Source organism: Drosophila innubila, chromosome X (genome assembly GCF_004354385.1).
Source record: "Drosophila innubila isolate TH190305 chromosome X, UK_Dinn_1.0, whole genome shotgun sequence".
In the NCBI taxonomy this organism is placed as follows: domain Eukaryota; kingdom Metazoa; phylum Arthropoda; class Insecta; order Diptera; family Drosophilidae; genus Drosophila; species Drosophila innubila.
The window spans coordinates 4,392,981-4,414,423 of record NC_047626.1 but is presented as its reverse complement, the minus strand read 5'-3'; the positions used below and the strand labels follow the sequence as shown (position 1 = coordinate 4,414,423).

General features: G+C 30.9%; 2 protein-coding genes across 3 annotated transcripts; one reads left to right on the top strand and one right to left on the bottom strand.

Moving 5' to 3' along the window:
* Positions 1-533: 533 nt before the first annotated feature.
* Positions 534-9,960, bottom strand: LOC117793386 (protein trapped in endoderm-1). 2 transcript variants are annotated; one of them, XM_034633695.1, is made up of 7 exons: positions 9,567-9,960; positions 3,689-3,780; positions 3,451-3,596; positions 3,039-3,139; positions 2,870-2,972; positions 1,828-2,318; positions 534-762 (listed from the first exon to the last, which is right to left on the bottom strand). In XM_034633695.1, the coding sequence occupies exons 2-7, from the start codon at positions 3,777-3,779 to the stop codon at positions 576-578; spliced, it is 1,119 nt and encodes a 372-aa protein (XP_034489586.1). In that variant the 5' UTR covers position 3,780; positions 9,567-9,960; the 3' UTR covers positions 534-575. The 2 variants fall into 2 exon arrangements, with proteins under 2 accessions (XP_034489586.1, XP_034489587.1); XM_034633696.1 differs by lacking the exon at positions 9,567-9,960 and adding an exon at positions 5,206-5,433.
* A 4,322-nt stretch (positions 9,961-14,282) lies between these two features.
* LOC117784958 (gustatory receptor 5a for trehalose) lies at positions 14,283-20,045 on the top strand. The gene is made up of 8 exons (XM_034622823.1): positions 14,283-14,406; positions 15,272-15,340; positions 15,431-15,622; positions 16,408-16,602; positions 17,877-18,145; positions 18,249-18,403; positions 19,596-19,848; positions 19,950-20,045. The coding sequence occupies exons 1-8, from the start codon at positions 14,283-14,285 to the stop codon at positions 20,043-20,045; spliced, it is 1,353 nt and encodes a 450-aa protein (XP_034478714.1).
* Positions 20,046-21,443: the final 1,398 nt, after the last annotated feature.

The following is a 21,443-nucleotide window of genomic DNA, read 5'->3' as shown; positions in this document are numbered from 1 at the left end:
ATATACTTTGTAGAAAAAATAAAAAGGGTGAACATATTTAAAGTGATTTTGTGATTGTAAAAGCTAGAAAGTTATTAAAAAAATCGTTTATCTAGAAATCTGGCTATTTTAAAATCTTTTTGTAATTATTTTTTCAGATTGCTTTTATAAAAAAAATAAAATGTTCTTAAGAAAATCGATATATACTTTACATTATATTGAAATGTTTTACTACAGGAAATATTAAACAGATTTTTGAAATTTTTTAAGATAGAAAGTTGAAGTAACTTATTTAAAATTGCAGAAACCAAAATAGCTATTTATTCACTTTTAATATGCTTTTAGGTATTATTAGATCTTTATTTATTTGTTTTTTTTTTTTGTGAAATTAGCTATATTATTCCTTAAAATTATCCACAAATGAAAAGAGTTTTTTTTTTATCGTCACAATATAATATTCTCTATATTTCTTTTTTGTTTGTTTTCTTATTCGATCTCGTATATAATATATGTATATAGATTTGTATAAATTAGGAAAAAAAATACATAGATTAATAAGTAGTTAATGATGTATTGCAAACTCGAATACAAAAGACTCATACTGAATATGTTTGGCACATTTGGTTAATACTATTCTTTTGAACAGCGTGAAACAATGGCGTGCTGCGAATAACGCCCGATAATTCCTTTGAGTTTTTGCTTTGGTGATAGTTTCTACTTGGCATCGGTGACAGCGGTTCTCCCCAGAACTTTAGCAATGCGAATATCTTATAATAAGCGACTCTGTAATATTGAAAATAATACGAAAAATAATATTAATTTTCTGTTGATTATAATTATAATTATAATTGGGTTTTGCAGTGTGGTGACTAGTTAACTAATTTTGTAATGCATTGGTCACTTAATTTGCATTGAAAAAATAATGATTAATTGATTGAATGATGATTAAATGATTAATGATTAAATAAAATAATAATTAAATTGTAAAAAACAATAATGAAAATCGTAAAGAAATTTCACTAGGATTAAAATTATGTGTGCTAATAATGTAAAATCTCATTAGAATTGAAAATCTAATGATATGTCATTTCACTACAATTGAAAAAAGAATTATGATAAAACTAAAAACTTTGTAGCATTGAAAAAATATGATGAAATTTTTAAAGCATTGATAAAATATAATAAGATTAACATTCTTGTTTCGACATTAAATTACAACTAATTTTCAACAAACAATGAAACAAAAATGTTCATTAAAATAAATTTTTTCAATGCTACTAAAATTTAATTTCATTAAAATTGCATTTTTCAATGCTAATAAAATGACATTTCATCAGCACTACAATTTTTCAATTCTAGTAAAATTACATTTCATTAACAGTAAATTTTTTAATGCTAGTGAAATAACATTACATTAGCATTATAATTTATCAATTCTAGTAAAATGAAAAATTATATGAGCACAATAATTCAACAATTTGAAAATTCATTTACATTACATTAGCAGTACAATTTTTAATATCTAGTGAAAAGAGATTTCATTAGTAATAATTATTTAATGATAATGAAAACGTAATGATAATAGTGAAATAACATTACATTAGCATCATAATTTTTGAATACTATTCAAATGACATATCATTAGCACTACAATCATTCATTTCTAGTGAAAATTCATTTGATTATATTTCATTTTTCAATGCTAGTGAAATAACTTTACATTAGCATTCGATTTTTTTTATTAATTGTAAGTGTTAGTTAAATGTGATTTGATGGTCATTAATTTTCTTAATAATAATGAAAATGTAATGATAATGCTTTAAGTCACAACTTGGGATTACTATTCACCTGTAATTGCGATTGCTGGCCGCATAGATGATCGGATTGATGACACTGGATGCCCAGGCCATGACGGATGCAATGATATGCAGCCAGGGATACGATGTCTTGCGTTCATCGTCCACCACATTGGCCAGCATCAGCGGCAGAAAGCAGATGAGGAAACACAAGAATATTGTGACCATCATCACAGTGAGGCGATTATCCTCGCGAGCCTTTCGTGTGCTCGTCGTGGTCACATAGGAACCGGATGCGGATGCTGTCTTACCGCCACCGGCAGCGCCAATTTGGAAATTATCATGACTGCGTATCTTCTTCTTCTGATGCAGCACAGTTATATAGATGCAGGAATAGGAAATGATGATCACCAGACACGGCAGCAGAAAACCAATTAGGAACAGTGTCTTCTTTATTGATTTACCCTCCTTTTTGAGTATCGTGCATGAGAATGTCGCCTCATCCAGACCCATTTCACCCCATATGCCCAATATGGGTGGAAGCTGAAATTTTAAAAAATATATATGTACTTCTGACTTTTTTAAATAATTAAAATACAACCTTATTACTGATCTGTATTAAAGAATTATGAATAAATTGGAGTTTTGATTTTATCTTTTTTTTTAATATGGAATAACCTTTTATCATATAAAAATTGAAGATTTAAATTAAGTACTAGTATTCTTGGTATTTCTTGTTAGATCTGATATTTTTAATATTATTTATTTTTTTTTACAATATAAAAAAAAATAAAAATTCTATTGTAAATTCTTAAAATAAAAAATGAAATTAAAATGTTTTCCTTGATTTTTTGATAAAAGTTGAAATTATTTACAAATTTTGACATTTTTTAATTTTTTCTGAAAATTAGCTATTGCCAAATTAATGTTTTTCAATCTCATGTTAAGTAACATTATATTCAAAATAAAAATAAATACGCTGTACAACAAAATAATATCTACGATCTTTTCCTACAATCATATAATTTTTTTTAGATTGGTTTTTTGTTTGTTTGAATTTGGAAACTTTTATTTGTCATTCCTGGCTTACTTACCAGCAGTAAAAAGGACACGGCCCAAACGAATATCAACTGCAGTGTTATAAATTTGGGCCTATAGATCTGTGAGTATCTGCTATGGCAAGCAATGAGTATGTACCTGATTTAGATGATGAACAAAAGAGTTAATTATGCTTAAATTTAAGTTACTATCTTAATAACATACCTATTGAGTGTAATGCCCACCATACTAAGCAATGAAACAGCCACATTGCCGTAGAAGATAACCGGAAAGATCTTGCATAAAGTGTCACCAAAAGTCCAGCTCTAAAAAGACAATATTTTCATTAATATGTCCAGTAATTGTTTTGTTAAAGAAAAAAACATTATTTATTTTAAAAATTGTTGAGCTTAATGGATGGAAGAATAAACGATGCTTATTTTAACTTCTAAGAAAACTGATGAGGTCAAATAGTTAATAAATTGACATTATGCAAAAAAGTCGGTTGAAATTTGACAAAGTTATGAAAGTTTTAAATTTTTAAAAAGGTTTAAAGTATAATAAAAAGAACAGTAATCGAAGTACGGAAAAATAAACAGTGATGGAAAAAGTTGTATTTTCAAATTTGTATGCATACCTCCTGGAAGAAACGCACGGCTGTTAATGGCAGGCTGAAGGAGCAGAATAATAGATCCGATATACTTAGGGATATGACAAAGGCGGTTGTCGCATGTTCACGTATCGTCGGACTTTTGAGTAGCGCCAGCAGCGTTATCAGATTTCCTGCAATAATATAATATACAAAAAATGTACAATAATATATCAGCATATATCTAAAGAGCGGAGATTACAGATTATTAGAAGGGACCACTTACCGAATACGCCGATGGTCACAAAAACACAGGCACTGATGGCAGCAAAAAGCGTTGCGGAATGCGGGTATATAGATTGTGTGGGGGCATCCATGCTGCAAAAGCGAAGCACACATACATGCAGACATGCATATTAATATTAAATGAATGTAGGGTATTATTATCTATTATTTAATTAATGTATTGCTTTGGGTGTATTTCTAGATATATTTTCCATCAGTTCCTAAATACATATACCTACACAGAAAATAAAAATCCGGGATTCCGGGCTAAAATTAATCCAATGCGGTGACAGAAGTACGGTAATCCTGGATTCTCATTAACCAAGTATGAAATACTTTAATCAAGCCCGGTTTTTCTTAACATTATTTTAGTTTTTGGGGCTCTGTAATATTTGTTTTCAGTTATATCAAATAATTTTGGCTTCTCAGTTTTTCCAAAATCGATTTTTTTTATTTCTGCGCCATTTTATCTACGTATTATCCAAATTTAAGAATTATATCCTGAATACATTCTTAAAAAATTCAAGCTAAAATCAAGTTTTTTAAATTTGCTAAAATTCAAGCTAAAATCAAGTTTTTTAAATTTGATTTTTAGTTGGATTTTTTTTCTTTTTTTATGTACAGGGTAGCGAATAGTCGTGCACTCCGCAACTACAGCTTTGTTCATTGTTCTATTCTGTATGTTTCACTGCTACATTTCTACACTTTCATCACAGAAACCGAATTTTTTCAGAGTATGTAGGTTTATTTGGTTTTCAAAAATATAAAAAAATGTTTTTGAAATTGACGGAATTATTCCGGAATTTAATCGCCTTCAGTTTTAAAAAAGTATACAATATTGATATTAATATTAGAATTTTTACAGAAATTTTAGTTTATTTTTTCAATAACTTGGCATCAAAATGACAATTTCTATAAATATCGCTCTTAGAATACTGTCTTTCTTGAAATCAGCGAAACAATGTCTCAAATCTGAATATGATCTTTTAAATCTGTTTATTTTTTTTAAAACATTCATATTCAGCTTAATTTAACTTATCCAAATTCAGATTTATAAAATTTAATGTCTTCCTTCTTGGAGAGCAGCTGTACTTTGTTTCGATTTCAACTATTTTATTGAAAAACTGGCTGTAATTATTCCTTTAATTTTTAGACACATTGCATAAAAAATTTCATTTCACATTCGTTTTTTTTTTTTTTTTTTTTTTATTAATTCGAATATTTGTATTAGTAATCCTGACACAGCGTATTTAAAGCACCGGAACTGATTTTTTCTTTGTTTCGTTTTGTCGATATTGTTTCCCCTGAATTTTGTTTAATGTTATGTTATCATTATCATTTGGTTGGAAGTCAACATTTTCGAATCATGCAACTTTGAGGCGCTATCAGCAACCGTTTTAAATGCATTTTCTCGTATACATTTTTATGACCAATTTAAAAAAAAAAAAAAACAAAAAACACTGGCGAAGATAAGCAGTCAAAAGGTCAGCGACGACTTAAGAAAATTGGTCAACCCACCTTATAGACAAAGCCAGAGAGAAAGATAGATTGTGCTAAGACTGATTCAAGAACAGAACTCGAATCTGTAATGAAATATTTTTTTTTTTTTAATTTCCTTCTTTTTTTGTTTTTTTTCTAACACATGTTGCAGGCAGAACTTGAACCGAACTTTGCGACGCGCCGCTCAATATCGAAATGTTGCAACCACAAAAAAATATCATCGCAGAGCAATGAAAAATTTCAATTAAGCTCTGTTTGTTTCTCGTTGCGTTTGAGTTGAGTTCAGTTTTGTATGTATACCCTAAGGCCGCGAGGGTGTTATCATTTTGCCATCAAATATGTAGCGTTAACATGCCCTCAAAGCATTTTAGCTGTTATAGCCTATGTGAACTCAGCTCTTATGGATGTTACATGGTTGAAATTTGGTGTAGCGGCTTTTTAATATGCCATATAGTATATATGTTGGTATGGCTCAAATCGGTTAGCTATAACCTATAGCTGTCATGCAAATCAAAGGTTAACATTTAAGTTAGAAAAGAAAAACGCTTTTATTTTTTTTTTTTAGCAACATCATAATTCAACTTAGTCGTAAATAGATTCAAATGTGATTTAAGCTCGTATAGCCTATGTGAACTCAGCTCTTATGGATGTTACATGGTTGAAATTTGGTACAGCGGCTTTTTAATATGGCATATAGTATATATGTTGGTATGGCTCAAATCGGTTTACTATAACCTATACAAATCATAGGCAAAAATTTTATTATTTTTTTTATCATTTTTATGATACATAAGCAGTATCTATTCAATTTTCATCAAGTTGAAAATAATATTATTTAAACCTGTTTTAAAGATCGATGAAATATTACCTTAAGTTTTTAATTTAAAGAAATTTTTTCTGAATTTTGGAAATAAGAACTCCAATCTTAGATATTAAAGTATGTAATAAATTTTTTAAAAAAAATGGTCTTTTGGGGTATTAAATTTCTGTGAATGTTAGAAATAAGACTCAAATTTTTAGTATAAAATTTTGAAAATAAGAACTTCAATCTTAGATATTAAAGTATGTAATAAATTTTAAAAATAAATGGTCTTTTGAGGTATTAAATTTCTGTGAATGTTAGAAATAAAACTGAAATTTTTAGTAAAAAAGTATGTAATAAATTAAAAAAAATGTAAGCTTCTGTAGGGTATTTAATTGGTTGTATCTGTTTTTCAGTAAATTGTTTCTTTATTTTTTTTTTTTATATGTGACAGTTTGATTCTCTCGTTTGGCGTTTTATCCACGCAGATAACAAGAAGTGTCAGTCCGTCAGGTCGGTCGCAATGTGAAATGTTTTGCATACACACAATTTCATTTATTTAATGCTTTTTATTTGTATTTGGATCGGTTAAATTGAAAAGCGCCTTGTTACGCATTTAACGCCGTTTCCGGTGACTCTGCATTTGCAGCAGCAACAACAACAACAACAAACATGTTCTTGCAACAGCCCCCGCAACACACTCCCCTCCGCTTCCCCTCCGCTTCCCTCGTCGCCCCTTCCTTTACAGTTTTTCCCATCACATCTGAGTTTTTAGGCTCTGTTTGGTTTCGGGGTAAAATGCGGCCCGCTTTCATGCCTGATCAACATGTGTGTGTTCTCTATATATATATATGTATGTATGTATGTATATATTGTGTGTTTGTGCTCTTCTTTTTCTGCTTCTTCTTCATCATTATATTCTTCTACTTGTTGTTGTCTTTACTTCTTTTGGAATTGGGGAGGGTATGACACAAATATTTAAATCTGAATATGCATGCCTCGTGTGTGTGTGTGTGTGTTAAGTCTCTTCTCCCCCATATCATTCCCCCTCTCTGCAATCTGCCCCACCGCCAACACTGAAAACTAAAGGGGGGGCCACAGTGATATTAGAGATAAGCAGTCTCAGTCATGCATGGGATACATAACTATGTACATATGTATGTGTATATATCTTCATATAGAAGAGAATTCCGTTGACAGAGGGTCAGGATTGTAAGCATATATCGGAATGTATCTATATATGCTTTTTGGGGTTGCTTACGCCAGCGAGGGTCGCTCAGTTAGTAAGCGAGACATCAAACATCTTAGATTTAAATAAAACTTACTATACAAAAAAAAAAAAAATCATGGGAAATTTTAAAAATTCACTTTTGCAGGGGTGTTCCAGAAATACAAACTATCCGAAAATCTAAACATTTTTGATTGTTATTTGGTTGGTTAACATTTCTGGAACACTCCTTAAAGTCTCTATTTATAATGTTATTTTCTATATATTTACAAGCAACTTGTTTTGTCGGTTGCTTTACCTTTTTGAAACATTACAGATTGATTCCTTTTCATATTACACTTGATTTTCTTTATAAAGTAGTTTTCTACCTATTTATTTATTAACTTAACTTTAAATAAAAACTGTTTATGCCTTCTGTAACTGGTTTATGTCCAAATCTTATTAAACTATAGTTCAACTGAATTTTAATACATTTTTAAGAGGTATTCCTTTTCATTAACTTTTCAAGCTTAACATATTGTATGTTAGTTTTGAATCCACCCTCGTTTTTGATGATTTATATAAAGTTTTAACATACATACATATTATGTTTACACGTTATCGTCGTCTTATCTGCAATATCTTAATTCAATTGAGTCTTGAATTTAAATCTGACTTGAGCAATCAATCAATCTGAAAAGTCGCAGCTTTAAAGCCTCGACTCAAGTTATGTCAAGGGAAAAATAAAACTTTGTTGGGATCCGGCATCAGCATTTATTTAATATCATATACAAATTTTGTGTCAAGTTTGTAAGATAAAAAAAAAGAACAGCTAGACTCGACTAGAAGCTACCCAGTAAGCAAATGCATATATGTTAAGTGTACTGCTTGCAAGCAGTGCAAATGAATATCAATCTAGCTATTTTATAAATGTTTCAAAGTTTTTGGAATTAAAGAAAAATGGTTCAGCCACATTACAATATTTGTTCTTTAATCATATTTTCTGCCTTTTGTCATTTTATATTTCGCTTACAACTTATCATACCCTACCTATTTAAAGTCGAGTTCAGGTTATAAAAACTTGTGTGCTGACTAATCGAAAATGAAAATAAAATACCTTACTTTGCATATTGGCGATTAGCGTGGTTATAACAATAACAAAAACTTAATAATATTATAATTCTAACATTATTTAAATTATAAATACATATGCACGAGAGACCGGAACAGAGAAAGGTTATATATTAAGTATGAGTAGCGGGTTTTTTTTACACACATCTTGAATGAGTCGAGCTTTGAGGCCCATTGCAGTTGTCGCCAAAAAGACAAAAGCCGTTTCCGTGTATGGGCGGATGAATCATCAGCTGCTGGCTGCTCTGTTTGGTCAAAGCCAAAAGACAGACGCGACAGAAGAGCCAGACTTCGGTCAAAACAAACAAAAAACAAAAGATGATGATCATGGTCTGTGTTGTCGAGTCAGCTCTTTTCCCGCCAGATTTGCAGTTTTTCGAGTGAGAAGTGCGTGTAAAATTTTTAAATAGCAGCGCGCAAAATTTCTAGCTACTTTTAAAGTTAAAAAAAAAAAACTACTAGAAATATTTTCAATAACTGGTTGGATAAATTAATGATTATTTCCTTTTAATGCAGGGTATAAAATCCAACTTAAAACTATAATAGCTATTTCTTGCAAATCTAGCCTTTTCTAGCTTATTTAAGGCCTCTCAAAGTTGGCAACACTGATGCTGATGCGTTTGTGGGAGGGAGTGTGCAAGAGCAGCTCACAGCTTACACACTCATAGCTGATAGCTATGCAACTCACTGGCAGGACGGGCAGCGCAACAGAAACAAAAACAAAAGTAAATAAGCAAAAATTTGAGAGGAAAACGAAAACACAAAAAAAAAGCAAAAACAAAGTGAAGCGAACGAAGATGAATGTGAATTCGTTTTGGATATTGCAGTCAGTGTGTGTACGATAAAAGTCGCATGTGTGTGCGTATGTGTGTGTGTGTGTGTTTGTTGTATTAGCTGCTGCGACTGATGCTGATCTCTGCCTGAATGAGCTGAGAGCAGCTGGAAGATAGAGAGAGAGAGAGTGAAAGAGAGGGGGTGGGAAACGTCATTCGATTGCAGGCAAACAGCCGTTTATTCTTTATCATGGCATTAACAACAACAACAACAATAATAGGAGCTACAACAACAACTGCATGCGCAATGTTTCAAATTATATTTTGAAGCCACATATGCACGCACACTAACGCACTTAAATACACACGCACACTCACAATCAAGTCAAAGCCACAAAAGCGACTCGTTATTACATACAAATGTATATTTGTATGTATTATTAACTGGTTTCATTTAGTTGCTTACCCGTTGATCGTTGATTTATTAAATGCAGATGTTTGCAGAAATTAGTTTAAGGGTTTTATACACTGTTGAATTGTAATTGCATTTTGATGTGTGCTGCACATCATTACAAACACACAACACGGCCAAAAAAATAACTTTCGTTTGCACGTCACACAATTCACGGCTTAAATGTTTAAATGTTATTCGAAATTGTTGGCAAACTCGTACGCGACATTGTTATTATTTTTGTTGTTGTTGCTGACTCGATTTGGCTGGAGATCAAATGTTGAACGTCTTGCGTTAATAACAGATAAATAACAAATAACGGTTTGCAGCCACTGGCAATTTGTCAACAACAAAAGCGAAATTTGAAAGGGCAGAGAATTTAACACGTCCGAATCTAGCGGCGAAACAACAACAAATGATGTTGGCGCAATGTTAATGTTAAGCCGCTGTTGCAGTGCTGCCATATCATTCTTTTTGAGAACATATCTATCCATTTTTAAAATTAATAAGCCTAAGACTTTTCTGAAACATTTCCTATCCAGCAATTTTTACGTTCCTTATTTCTCTGATAATTTTTTTCACTTAAAATTTTTATTTTATTATGAAAAAAAAGGGATTGGAATCGCTGGTAAAGTTGACTTATGGCAGCACTGCGCTGTTGTCCTCAAATGACACTGTTAACCCTAAAGTGCGATCGATAACCAAACGGTAAATGTCAACATTTTAAAGCGCGCAGTTTGAATTAAATTTTAACAGTTAACGTAATATCTGTAGCAATTATAATAGTTGTAGGTTTGCAAATTGACAAATATGATTAAATATCTGACTATGTGACTATCATATACATGTGAAATTGCTAAAAACCAAGTAATTTAACAAAGGCGGAAACGAAAATAATATGTTTTCTTTTTTGAACTTGACACTTGTATAAGACTTGACTTATATTGGCTTTTGCATAACGTATTATTATTGTTTACAAATGATATGATATAAATCTGAAACCAGTTGATTTTATCCTACACATCCTGTAAATGTAACGAGTTTCTTCTCAGACACCAAAGCCAAATAAATGTGGACAAAAAAGAAAAAAGGAGATCAATTACTTGCTGTCTGCACCACTTTTGATTTCAAAAATAACCACCAGTTGAGCAACAAACGAAATGCAGCAATTTATCACTTTTCTTTGAAGTAATTTTATGAAAAATTTTAAATATTTTTTGATTTACATTTTTATTTGAACTGTGCGGAAATATGGAATATTAACCCTGAGCTGTGTGTGCATAACAAATGACTTGCACAATTATTTACAGTGTAGGTGTGTATGTGTATGTTTGCTTATTGAAACACGTTTCGTCTAAACGCAGCAATTAAAAGTTGATGCAACAAACTGCCGTTGATCCGTTAACTTCAGTTGAATAAACAGGCTCAAATTCACAGGCATCCGCATCCAGCTCAGCCAATGTGTGACAATTATTTATGCGAAAAGTGAAATCCGGAATCCAGCCACAAATAACACATTAAGCGACCTACTACACTTTGCTACCAGCTACAACTACAACTACAACTAAGTCCCGCTTAGCCGCCATTTTATTTGGCATCAAAATCGCGATAAGATTTTCATTTCATTATTCAGATTACAACATAATTAATACAAAAGAAAAACAACAAAGATTTATTAAATTTTTAAAGAGCTTAAAATATTTTTAATTATAAAATTAGTTTTTGGTTTTCTAAGTATGTATTATAGCCAAAAATTTGGTAAAGGTACTGTTCAATGACTCGCATAATCGAGCAAGACTAAACGTTCGGTTCGCGAACCGGTTTATATACCTCCTCAGCTCAAGATTTGTGTCCATTTGGTAATTTTTATAATAAAACTTAAAATCTTTTAAGAACTAAAACCGTAATGGAAACCGTAACCTCTAACCGGTATTAACCGATTGAAATTGGTACAATATTATTAATTATTAATTAATAAAGTTAAATTTTATTTTCTTAAACAATATTGAATTATAAGTTTTTGAATAATTACAAAAACAATTAAAAAACGTCATTTCGATGAATATTTTTCCGGTTTCAATGTAAGCCGTTAACCGGGACATGTACATATCTAAATGCTTGCACTGCTTGCTCACAAACACAGTGAGTTATCTGCGACATAAGCCTACGTATAATAAGTTAATCAACCGGATTATTAAAACGCACTGTTAACTCAACCAGACGCACCACTTGTTGTCGAAAATCTGATAATAACATTGCAAAAATCACACTTTTTCATTTGCAACCGGTTAACTTATGAACATTTCTCATTCACTTGATAATTTCATATTTTTAATGCATTTATTTACGGCTCGTTTTCCACTTTGTCTAAGCGTTACAGCCATTAAGTAAATACGTATACATGCATAAAGTAGTTATAATAATTACTCTGCAAGTTATCAATTTTATGCAGCACTGTGGATAAAATTGCTTGATTTATAAAATATTTAATTAAAATCAAGTACGAGTAAATTCGAGTATGTTGCAAAACTCGCAGTGTTTTTGTTTCTTTACATATTTGTGTTTGAGTAAAAGTTGTTGTTGACATCCCAAAAGCAGTTTTCAAGCAGTTTATTTTTATTGTTATGCCGGTGTCTTTCCATGCTTTCGTTCCAGTTTTTGACGTTGTGGGTGTGTGATGTTTTTTTTTATATTTTATTTTATTTTTATTGTTATCCGCATGCGATGTTTTCCTACTTCATGTTTATGGATTTAAGTGGCAATTTTTAACGATTACAAAAACTTTATACAGACTTGGCAACAAAAAAAATGCAAATTTAAAATAAATGCTTATAAATATTAATAGTTTTTAAAATTGAACATATTATATAATACTCTACTCGTATTGATTAATGACAATCTTGTCATAAAACAATCGAAGAAAAATATTTCATGTATTAGATACATTTTAAGAATTTTATTTTGCAAGTCTATTTGTTTCTTAACATATTTAAATTTTTTTTTAATTAAAGAAAAAACTGTATAATCATCACATATTTTTTGCTTTTGGGTGCATTTAAGTTTAGTGTTTTTTTTTATTTGCTTCAATTTTTCTTATATTAAACCGAAACAAATATGGGTTATAGTTTCGGTTCAGGTACGTCCCGAAATAACTATTTCTGTAAAAGGTTCTATTTCAGTTTTTTTTATTTGGTTCCGGTATCAGTACCGGTACGCAACGGTACAATAATAAATATGACATCGAAATAAACAGACTTAAGGCAAAAAACGAATCAAAAAAAATAAAATGTTGAGAGTATTTAGAGGCCAAATTCTGATTAAAATGGCATTCCGTTTGAAAATCGGTATAGTTTTGCCAAATTTATGACAGTTTGAAGTTGGTCAGTCTTTGGATCTAGCAACTTTACAAGTCAAAATTTTTGTTCAATTTCACATGTTTTTTTACAAAAAAATGAAAGGTCTCAGAATCAAGTTTAAAGTGTTGTTTTATACTAAGTACGTTATAAAGAGTTGATTAAAAGTGAAAACTCGAGATTTAAAATTTTGAATTTTCAAAATATCAAAGGGGGGACCCTTAGCATCGAAGTCAATATCTAGTAGAATCTAAAGAATTTTTTTTTTTAAGAATTTAATAAAATTTAAATGCAGAATGATTTAAGAGGCCAAAACAAGGCCAAAATGACATTCCACTTGAAAATCGATTCAGTTTTAATAAAGTTATGAAGGTTTGAAGTTGGTCAGACTTCGGTGCTAGTCACTTTACAAGTCCAAATTTTTGTTCAATCTCACATGATTTTTTACAAAAAAATTAAAGGTCTCAGAATCAAGTTTAAAGTGTTGTTTTATACTAAGTACGATGTAAGGAGTTGATTAAAAGTGAAAACTCGAGATTTAAAATTTTGAATTTTCAAAATATCAAAGGGGGGACCCTTAGCATCGAAATCGAGTCTTGGTCGAAAATAATTAAATTTTCTAAATGAACAAAAATTGAATACAGAATGAATTTAGAGGCCGAATCATGTTCAAAATGACATTCCGTTTGTAAATCTATTCAGTTTTGATCAAGTTATGACAGTTGAAAGTTGGACAACTCTTTGACCTAGCAACTTTACCACAACCGTACCGGTACAAACGTTTCGGTATTCGGTTCTTGACAGAGAATTTTCATTCGGATATGGTTTTAGTTCCGCTATAAAAAATGAAACGGTTAGATTCGGTTAACGATTTCGGTACCGGTTTCGGTGTTATTCCCTGTTTTTTTTTTAAATAAATTTTTTTTATATTTATCATTTATTTAAGAATACACAACTAATGCAGTGGGCCAAAAATATTATAATATGACTAATAAGACTAAAAATTATATAAAGAATTTACAATTATAATAAATATTAAATAAGAATTATGAACTGATGCGAAGAAAGTTAAAAATGACGTCTGGGGTAGGAAAAATTAAACTTATTTTATTTTTAAGTCCAGCTTTTTTAATCGGTAATTATTCTTTTAATCACATTTGCAGTCAGTCTGTTAAGTATGTCTGAATAAATTTAATTTTACTTAAATTCTTGCAGCGTCATTTTCACAATTTTGCACAATTAAAAGGTCATTAGAAGAATGCGCGTGTCGATGACAATAAAAAGATTTGGATCTGATATGATTTACGGAATTGCAAATGAGCTGCACTGCTTGCTGTAAAGCAGTGCTAAATTTAAGTACCGTTATCTGCTGTCAGTCATGTTGCGAATGTACCGCAATCAACAGCGTCGACGTCGCCAGCTGCTGCAACAACTGAGGCAACATGGACAGAGCTGGCTGCAACAAGTGCAACAAAAGCAACAACGCAATGCCTCTTGGCGAGGTGAGTGCAACACCCCTTCCCCTTCTCCTAGCCCCCTTAGTTCCTGCAACACCACATAAAATACACTTTACCAATGGTCTCTTAAAATGAATAAAACAAAAATTATAAATAAAAATTGATTTGTTTATTTTTAGAAAATAAATTTGTAAAACAAAAATCTTAAATTTTAATCCACTTGTATATTTAAAAAAAGTAAATTTAATTTCTTTAATCTTTATTTCTTAACTAAAACAAAATTTGTCAATTAAAAAAATTCATTAAAATTAAATTAAAATTTAAAATCATAAAATAAATCACTTGCTTCTAATTTTTGTTATAGAAATTTAAAATAGTAAAAAAAAATGATCAAAAAATTTTGAAATTCTTTTTTTTTTGTGTACTTGCATCGATTTTTTATTCAAATATCAAACATAATTTTTTTCTTTCACAATTTAAAAATTAATAACATTTTATTTAATTTTTTTTTAAATTTAAAATAAATAAATCTCTTCCTTCTATTTTTTGTTTTAACCATTTTAAAACCATTTTAACCAATTTAAAATATTTTTTTTGTGTGTGTCGAATTTTTGTTAAAATATCACACTTATTTTATGATCTAAACAAAAAATCTGTCAATTAAAAACTTAATGCAATTTCAAAATATGAAAATAAATGCAAAATATGAAAATAAAATTCAGTTGTAAAGAAAATTCTAAACTCTGCATAAATTTATATTATATATAGATTTAATGAATGTAAAATAATAAGGAAATTAAAGCACAATAAAAAAAAAATAAAAAGAAATAGTATTTCTGGAATTTTTCCACTCAATGAAATAATATTTTTTTAATGCATTCATTTTAATTGTGATTGCTGCTTTTTAAAGAAAGAAAACGAGGCGACACAAGGCGGCATTTTATGCACAACGGCAGCTTTCATCAGGCGATTGCGCCAGGTGAGCATCTGTTTTTGGCCAAATGCAGCTCGTTTATGCTTACCAAATTTAATTAGCCAATTTACCAAATTGCCAATTTGCCATTCACAGTGCTCGCAATTGCCCAATGCTTCAGTCTGATGCCAGTTTGTGGCATTTATGCGGCAACGGCGCAGGGATTATATTTTAGTCGGCGTAGCTGGCGCACCTGGTACTCCATTATATACATCTGCTCCACGGTGGTGGACACCATCTTCAGCATCAATATGGCGGCCCACAGTTTGCTCGATGTACGCAATGTGGGTGAGTTGACCTTATGCAGTGGCTCTCAGCTTATTTGACCCACTGCATTTTGACCATGTTTTAATTTAATTGCTTTTAATACTGTATAAAAATAAAAATAATTTTTTAATAACAATTTTATAAAAATTTTATAACTTATAATATAGTTCTCTAGATTTATGTTTCACCAAAGTCTGATTTACTCAGACGTATGAGAATAAAAATAATTAAATGCAACTATTTTGAGCATATCTTGTTTTTATTATCTTATCTGATTTTTCATCTGATTTAAGAAACAATATATACAGAAGTGTTCCAGAAATGTAAACGAAAACACAACAAAAACCAGGAACACCACTGATATTTATCTATAATTAAGATATAATTAATTATAATGACAAATTAATCTTCAAGCTTAATTAAAAAATCTGTTTTTTAACTTTGCTTATATCTTTTTTTCATTAAAGCATAAGCTCATTTCAAAATTGTCATATGTAAGAATTATGAGTCATTTTCACCTCCGAAAATCGGGAAAAGCCTTACTACATCTAAAGTTTTATGACTATAGCTTTTTTTCGAGACTAAACACTTTATAGTATATAAATTTGATAAACACTTTTCTTGGAATTATATTATATGACAATTTTAGACAAAATTTTATTTTGAATACAGTTTTTAAAAAAAAATTCCTAACTCAATATCTGGTAAAATTTTATTTTGATAACTATAGTTTGAAAATATGACAGACTTCATTGTATCTCAGAGTCTATTAAAGTTAAAATCTGTAAAACCTTTCTACTTTACAGAGCCCATTATATTCCATGCGGGAAATCTACTGGGATCCTATTGTTTTCTGCAATTGGCACATCGCTGGCCTTCACTGATGCGACAATGGATGAATGTGGAGCAGCAGTTGCCACATTACAGGAGCTGGAGACATCGGGAGCATCTGGCACGACGCATACAACATGTTGCATTGGCGCTCTTCTCACTCTCACTCAGTTAAGCATCTCAGTATTCTGCCTTATTATATAGTAGTATGAACACTGATAAAAATGATATACTACTAAAATCATGAATTTTCGCTAAATTTACGGATGTTCCTGAAATGTAAACCAACCTTAAATGTATGAGTTTTTAGTTGGCTTTCGGTTTGTTTGTATATCTGGAACACACCAAATTATTTTTTTAAAAAAAGATATTTTGAAAAAATTTTTAAAAAATTTACAAAAGTATCAAAAAAGCTGGATAAATTGTAATTTTTCTTTTATACTTTTTTATCTATACAGTTTTAAGCCTAAAGTTTTTAAAGCATTAATTAAATTATTTATATTATCATTTTTTTTTTAAGTTTTAAACTATTTTTGAATATTTCATTACTTTATGATATATGGAGCCGAATTAAACCAAATTTGGTCGGAATGTACAAAACCAACTTAAATGCATATTATATCAGTTTGATTAGGATATCTCAAAAAACAAAAAACTTTTTCATACTTTAACTTAATTATTGATTAAGCAGCTATATGATATAGTGGACCGATTTTAACCAAACTTGATCAGGATGCATAATACCAGCCCAGATGCATTTTTTATCAGTTTGGTTAAGATATCTTAACAAATAAAAAACATTTCTATGGTAAAACTTCATTTTCGACGTAACGTTCTGTGGCAGCTATATGATATAGTGGTCCGATCCAAAAATAAAAATAAACTTGATCTGCCTATGGCGTCCAGAAACCTACATACCAAGTTTCAAGTCTTTAGCTCTTATGGTTTTTGAGATCGATGCGTTCAAACAGACGGACAGACAGACAGACAGACAGACAGACAGACAGACGGACAGATAGACAGAAGGACAGACAGACGGACATGGCTCAATCGACTCAGCTGTTGATCCTGATCAAGATTATATATACTTGGGGGGTCTGCCACGCCCCCTTCTGCCTGTTGCATACATTCTAACAATCACATTATACCCTTTTTTTTTGCCCATTTTCAATGGGCTCAGGGTATAAAAATAAGAACACTTTAAAGTCCATATGTAACCTATGTTTTTAAAAACTTTTAATTTTCGACGCATTTTTTAGACGACAGGTTTTAAAATTTCAACTTCTAAAAAAAATCACAAATTTTTAATTTTCAATTTTGTGCCAAAAATAACAATATAAAAAAACATAACATTTAACATCTATTACTAAGAATATTCTTTATAAGAAGCAGTTCGCATCAAACAATTTCTTGCAGTGTACTCATAGAATCTGGTTGCTTACAGTGGAACACTTGCTCAGCATTATCTCAGCGGTTTACTATGACTTTTGTCCAACGCGTAAGGATCCCATTGAATCGTATTTGTATAGTGCTGGACTGCAGATCTTCTATATCTTTCCCTACTCGAACTGGCTCGCCTGGCTGGCTAAGATTCAGAATGTGTGGCTTACTTTCGGCTGGAACTATATGGATATATTCCTAATGCTGCTGGGCATTGGACTCAGCGATCTGTTGACTCGTCTCACGCACCACTTGCAACATGTGGTGCAACAGGTGAGCGTGAATGCGGATCACTTTGATCACGTTCCACACACACACACATTCCACACGGTCCGCAGTGGACAATTTACAATCCACACTTGTCGCTTGCTTGCAGCCAATGCCTGAGGAATTTTGGACACACACACGCACACGTTATCGCTCAATTGTGGAACTCATTTACGATGTGGACGACGCCGTTTCCGGACTTGTCCTCATTTCCTTTGGCAGCAATTTGTATTTCATTTGCCTGCAGCTGCTCAAGAGCATCAAGTGAGCAATGAGTTTGGGTTTCAGATATTAGCTGATATTACATTATACATTTTTGAATTGAAAACTTCAAACTGTCATAACTTTGGCAAATCTTAACCGATTTCCTTGCGGAATGCAAATTTTATCATTATATGCCCTCTACTGCGATTCTGCATCAAAATTGGAAATTTTTTTTTTTTTACATTACTGTCCATTTTTGCATACTTTCAATCACTGTACTTTTGTGTCATACTTTTCCTATGACAACTTTTTAAAAAAATTTAAGCTGTCATAACTTTGGCAAATCTTAACCGATTTCCTTGCGGAATGTCAATTTTATCATTATTTGGCCTCTAATTTGATTCTGCATCAAAATTGGAAAATTTAATTTTTTTATATTACTGTCTATTTTTGCATACTTTCGATCACTGTCCATTTCTGTCATACTTTCCCTATGACACTTTTTGAAATACTTCAAACTGTCATAACTTTGTCAAAACTCAACCGATTTCCTTGCGGAAAGTCAATTTTTTCAACATTTGACCTCTAATTTAATTCTTCATCAAAATTGGAAAATTAAATTTTTCTCCATTACTGTCCATTTTTTCTATATTTTCGATCACTGTTAATTTTTACCATACTTTCCCCCTGACACTTTATCAAAAACTTTAAGCTGTCATAACTTTCTTATATTCTAACCGATTTCCTTACGGAACATCAATTTAACCATTATTTGGCCTCTAATTTCTGCATCGAAATTGGAAAATTCATTTTTTGTCACATCACTGTCCATTTTTTTTTTTTTATTGATCGATGTCATTGTTCTTTACACTTGACACTTTTTTAAAAAATTTCACACTGCTATAAGTTTGTCAAATCTTTACCGATTTCCTTGGCGAATATTAATTTGATCAATATTTGGACTCTAATTTGGTTCTGCATCAAAATTAAAAAACTCAATTTAATTCAATCACTGTTCTTTTTTGCTATACCGTCAATCAATGTCGTTTTTCCCATACTGTCCTTTTGACATTATTTCAAAAAATTTTTCATCCATTTCGTTCAGATTAGGTTAATCATACTTCAAAATGAGTAGTTACTCTAATAATAATTTAAGATAGATAGTAATTTCTATACAATCTATATCTCTCTATTTAATTTCTATATAATCTATATCTTCCTCTGTCATCTCTCTGATCTCTATTCCGTTTAGCACAATGCCATCCACAGTGCACGCTGTCTACTTTTACTTCTCGCTATCGTTCCTTATCGGTCGGTCGACAGCTGTCCTGTTGTTCGTGTCATCTGTCAATGATCGGGCTCGTGAGCCACTTCGTCTGCTGCGACTCGTGCCACACGTGGCATATCACGACGAGGTGTCACGACTGGCAGCCGAACTGTCAGCGGACAATGTCTCGTTGAGTGGTCTCAAATTTTTCAACATTACCAGGAAGCTCTTTCTAACAGTGAGTGACAATTTATCGATTGATCGATCGATTGATTTGTGATTTCTGATGATTTGTGGCATGCAAGAAGTGACATTAATTGAAAATGACTTATCTTACAGGTCGCTGGCAGCATTGTTACCTATGAGCTTGTGTTAATACAATTTCATGAGGATGAAAAATCATGGGATTGCCACATTCAGCTGCCACTTAACTAAACTCGACTTTAAGATACCCATTACTCAATTCAAATATGCATACTAATTGCTTACAAACTTTAAACAACCATCACTGTCTTTATATTTGAACGATCTGAATGCGATTATATGGATTGACTGATTATAATAAAAGCAAATGTTTACCACCGAAAAAAAACACGTTTTAATTTCAATTCTGTGACTGTATATTTTTGCAAATTTTTGAAAATAGGAATGGCAAGACCAAATAATGAATATATATTCTACAATGTTTAATTTTTGCCTAAAATATGTATTATCAATGCTAATAAAATTAATCTTTCATTGAAATTATCAACATTTTTGACATTTTCATTTTGTAATTGCAGTAGAAAATATAAATCATTTCATTAATAACAATTTTAATAATAGGAATATGTTATTTCATTATTTTTACTTTAAACTAGCTATATTTAAAGATACAATAATAATAATAATTAAAGCTAATTCAATTAGAGTTTCATGGAAGCTAAGTTTCTAGAAGCATATCCATTCTAATGAAATTTAGTTTTCATTAAAATTTTCAATGTTAAAGCCAAAGTAATGCCAATACATTCCTTTTCATTGCGTAATTCAAATTTGAAATAAATGCTAATGAAAGTAAGTTTTTATTCATTTGCCATGGTAATGAACTTAAGTTTTCATTGAAACTATTAACTTTTTATGCCATTTTGAAATTGGAATAATTAATACTTTTATTACTATAATCTTTACAAACATATTAATTCATTATGATTACAGCTTAATTAAATTGAGATTCAAAAATTAATTACCCATGCTAATGAAATTAAATTTTCGTTATTTTATAAACAATTATTTATTATTTATCTGTAACGTTAATGCTTAAGAGACTCAGTTTGAAACTATAAAATGAAAATGAAATTAATACAAATGAATACAAATTTATTTTAATTTTTTTCAATGATAGTGAAATCAAATTTCATTATTATTAAATTTTTTTTTAATGATAGCTCAGAAATAATGTACATTTATTTATTTATTTGTAATGTGAATGCTTAAGAGCCTCAGTTTGATACTATAAAATGAAAATGAAAATGGAATGAATACAAATAAAGTGAGAAACACTTAATCAATGTACACTGGACAACACAACATAGTGTCTAAAGCTGGAGGGGAATTTTGATTTTGAACCAGTTTGCTCAACTGCATTGTGATGCAATGCGGCCTTAAATGGCGGCATGTGGATGCCACAAACAACAACAACAGCGACACCACCACAATCACAGCCACACAGCGCCTTCCTAATCATGCCAGGCGAGCATTTGAACCAGTTGACCAAATGCCAATGCCAGGCTAGGCTAGGCTTAAGCCTGGCCAGACAGACAGACAGACGCACAGACGGACAGACGCACAGACGGA